Raw genomic sequence first — 4082 nt, forward strand, 5'->3', positions numbered from 1 at the left:
AAATGTCTGGGAATTTTTTTCCTGCTTGTTCCTTCCTATGTCTCATTCCCTCTTCCCTCCCTTTCTTACTGAGATTATTGAATATGCTTTCACAGAAACAGTGATTTTGGACAGAATGGTGGGCAAGGGAGGTGGGTGGGGAAAAGTGTTGTCAGACTGATGATATTAGTTTAACTTAATTGGGGAAGGGGCACGGGGTGGGATGTGTCGGTGTATTACTGTGCTTGGAAGGTGAAGCTAGACCAGTCAGTGCCATGCCTATGTGCGACTCTTTCCATGCTGGTTCTCCTGTGCTAGTGCCACCTGTTGTGTTGGCTTTACAACACTATATGGGTTTTTTTTAGTCTAATACTATTTGTTTTCACTTTTTTTTTTTTTTTTTATTCTTTCCCTGCCTTTCCACCCCTCCTAGATATGGACTTTGAAGAACCAACAGTAACCCTTGAATGGGGCTAATGTTGCTTTCAAAGTTAACTCTGTCTTGGTACATTTGTATTGCCCGAGTGGCAAGAGTGGACTCTTTGCTCCTGGCTTACCTCCTGAAACGTGGGTGTAGACTGAGCTTGGTGTCCTACCCTACAAATGTGGAATAAGACACAACTTAGAAGTGTCGTAACGTTGATCTAGACTATATTTTTGTCGGTTTCTCTAGCAGTCATCCCTTCCCTTTCCCCGCGTGCGACCCGCTTCTGTTTTTGGAGCCTCCTAGTCTGGGTAGCCGGCAGGTGGTGCTGATGGATGCCTAGTGATCCCTCCGCCGTCCCGGACCGCCGGTGCCCGCTCCCCCGGTGCCCAGCCCTGCTAGAGCCCACCGGCAGCAGGGCTGGGCACTGGTCTCCTGGGTCTTCCTTGTTCGGCACTTAATTCCTGCTTACTGCAAAACAAAGTCTAAAAAAACCCAACAACCAACCCACAAACCCACAAAACAAACCAAGTTGGTGTGGAGCTGTAGTTTATGTGAACGCTGAGGAGATAATGGGGGTTGAAAGATGTACTGACTGGGTAGCCTTGGAAATTGCTAAGTAGAAGTACTGTGATCAGTGGAACAATTTAGTAGCAATAATTAAGACTGAAATAAGCAGGTAAATATTGAAACGAGCTTTGCTTATCAGTCCCTAATAATGACTTTTTAAAACCTTCACAGAATGTCAGTTCACCTTTGAGAAGGCTATAGAGTACGTACCATTCGGTATGTACACTCTCTCCTCTATTTATAATGTTCCTCTTGGGAGGATTTTTTTGATTGTACAGTACTGTTTTTATGAACATCGAAACCCTCTTTATAAGACAACCTCGCTTGACTTCTCAGGAAAAAATGATTGAATTGAAATGAACTGCATGAGAGTTTGTATTTCTTGTAGGCTATAGAATGTTAACAGTTTTAACTTACTAATAATTCCTAAAGAAAATTATTTCAGAATTTGTACCTGTTCTTGTTTGGGTTTTGTTTTTGTTTTTTTTTTTTTTTTTAAATCTTGTCCATGGTTTTTTATGTGTTAAAAACTTTTTGTCTTTTTATGTCTCATTTTTAGAAGCTGCTAACTTGTGCCAAACCTCCACTGCTGCTACTACGCCTGTGACTCTTACTACTCCATTCAATATAACGTCCTCTGTGGCTTCTGGGACTATCACAAACCCAGTCACAGTGGCAGCTGCAATGAGCATGAGAAGTCCAGTAAATGTATCAAGTGCAGTTAATATATCCAGTCCGATGAACCTAGGGCATCCTGTAACTATAACAAGTCCATTATCCATGACATCTCCATTAACGCTCACCACACCAGTCAATTTACCTACCCCAGTAACCGCTCCAGTGAATATAGCGCATCCAGTCACTATAACATCTCCCATGAACCTCCCCACACCAATGACGTTAGCTGGTCCGTTAAATATAGCAATGAGACCAGTAGAGAGCATGCCTTTCCTGCCCCAGGCCTTGCCCACATCTCCTCCCTGGTAAAGAATTTCTAAACAGTATTAAAAAGGATTAAAATGGAATCCTTACCAGCAGTTCTTTTTTTTGGGTTTTGTTTGGTTGGGGTTTTTTTTTTGTTGGGTTTTTTGTTTTGTTTTGTTTTTTTTGTTTTGTTTTGTTTTAGTTAATAATAAATTCAGACTAAGACACTGGGGCAACATGCACCATCAGAGACCATAGTAGCATCTTCCCCTGTTGATTTGGCTCATATGGTTCAAACTTGAGTTTCACTGGAGCACTTCGTTTAAAGTAAGTTTTACCTTTTAGCTGACTGATGCTGAATTAGAGCAGATACTTATTTGCCAGAGGTTTTTTTTTTTTTTAAAAAAAGGTCATTAAAAAAACAGTTTTATGTTTTATCCCCCAAATTATAACTTAGAAAATTATTTTAATCTAAACACTAGCAAAGACCCCTCTGTATCTTTAACAGAGTGGATGGCTAATTTTAACTTGCCAGTCGTTAAGTCCACTGTTTCTGAGCTAGTGTAGAATCTTTGTCTGTGTTGATGTTTTTTTTTTTTTTATGAGTAAATGCATTACAATGTTGTCATTTAAAAAAAAAATGCATTTTGGAGAAAATATGCATTTTACCTTTGGGAATATGATAATTTCAGGCAGCATTCCCTATGGGAAAGGTGATACCAGCTCTGATATGCAAAGCATATGATAACTTATCATTCTAACTTCAACATATAATAGGGATTGTGACCTGATATTTGGAGATGTAAATATTACCCAACATATTACCCTAAGGGAATATAGCATTGTAGTCAACATTTTTTTTAAAAAAACTGTTATTGTTTGGTGAGAAACAGCCATGGCTGACAGAAGAGGAGTCGAAATGTGTGTAAACATGGTCTCTGAACAGTCAGACCCCTATGGGACTCTTATCTAGGAGCAAAAGGAGTGCTTTGAAACTTAAGAAATATTGCTTTAAGCTGGAAGATTCTGGAGGCACTGGGTATGATTTTTATGCCCTCTGCCTCCCAATCAGAGCCTGCTGGTGTTACAGCAGGGGACAGACGTGTTAGTTGTTCACTAGAAGTTTTGTCTTATATTAAATTGTATACAGTTTTTATTCTAACCACTAACTAGGTAGGATGCCCCTCCAGGACAAGCAGAGAGCGTCTTTTAATTTCTCCCCTATTTCTTAATCAAGTGTTGTGCAAATCTGTTCAACTTTGTAAATATTTGCAAACATCATCATTTTTACGTTATTCTTCTATTGTGTTAACACATTTCTATCAATTTGTGGGAGTTCTGGGGTGATGGTTTGAGCTATCGAGTCCAGAACTTCTCCACAAATGGTCACACATGTTTAAGCTACATGTGCTTTTTATTTCTTAACCTGTTTATCTGTACATAAAGTAGAAAGCAAAATCTAGGGAAACAGATATACTTTTTAGACTATCATGTCACATATTCACATTTTTAAAACTTTGTTTAAAAAAAAAAACAAACCACCCTAAACCCAAGACTCTACATTAAAAAAAAAAGAAATAAAATTACAGTTGAGATGTTTTTATCTTAATGAAGTTGAAAGCTATGGAGATTAGCGTGTGCGCATTTTCACAGAGTGCTAGCAGGACTGACTAGTCAAAATGGACTGCTTCCGTTTGTACCCTGCCGTGTCAGTACAAGCAGTGATTGCCAGGCTGCTGGCTCAGGTGACAGGTATCTCTATCATTACGTGAAACTGTTCTAGGGGCTTGGACTACATAGTAAAACAAAAAACAAAAAAAAAAATAGAGCTTAGTGTAAAATAATTTTATAAATGATCTTTTGTACTTTAGGACATCAAATTGTACAACTTTTGTATATATAAAAGCTTAGGAACTTTCTGTTTAGCAGAAAGGAAACACATTCCTACACTTTTAATGTATATGTTTGTTATAATGTCCATGTAAACATATGCCCTATGTTTGTGCCTTTTAATTAGTTTGTCTCAATAAACAAAAATGTAGAGAAGAATATGTAGCTATGACTTTGTTACCACTGTTCTTACTCCAGATGTGTAGAGGTCTTCATTTTTGCACTGTGTAGAGCATTGCGTGCAGACAGCTGCATGACTTTGGCCGATACGGCCGAAACGAGGCATGTGAGGCGA

General features: G+C 38.8%; 1 protein-coding gene across 4 annotated transcripts in view; it reads left to right on the top strand.

Moving 5' to 3' along the window:
• VEZF1 (vascular endothelial zinc finger 1) overlaps positions 1 to 3435 on the top strand; it is a 14578-nt gene extending 11143 nt beyond the window's left edge. For 2 of the 4 annotated variants that reach the window (XM_054847352.1, XM_054847351.1), the window contains exons 6-7: positions 1145 to 1189; positions 1533 to 3435. In XM_054847352.1, coding sequence (XP_054703327.1) covers positions 1145 to 1189; positions 1533 to 1960 — 473 coding nt within the window. In that variant the 3' untranslated portion in view covers positions 1961 to 3435. The remainder of the gene's footprint in view (positions 1 to 1144; positions 1190 to 1532) is intronic. The other 2 variants (XM_054847350.1, XM_054847353.1) reach the window with 1 other exon arrangement.
• The last annotated feature ends 647 nt before the right edge of the window (positions 3436 to 4082 follow it).

This window comes from Grus americana, chromosome 19 (assembly GCF_028858705.1).
Source record: "Grus americana isolate bGruAme1 chromosome 19, bGruAme1.mat, whole genome shotgun sequence".
In the NCBI taxonomy this organism is placed as follows: domain Eukaryota; kingdom Metazoa; phylum Chordata; class Aves; order Gruiformes; family Gruidae; genus Grus; species Grus americana.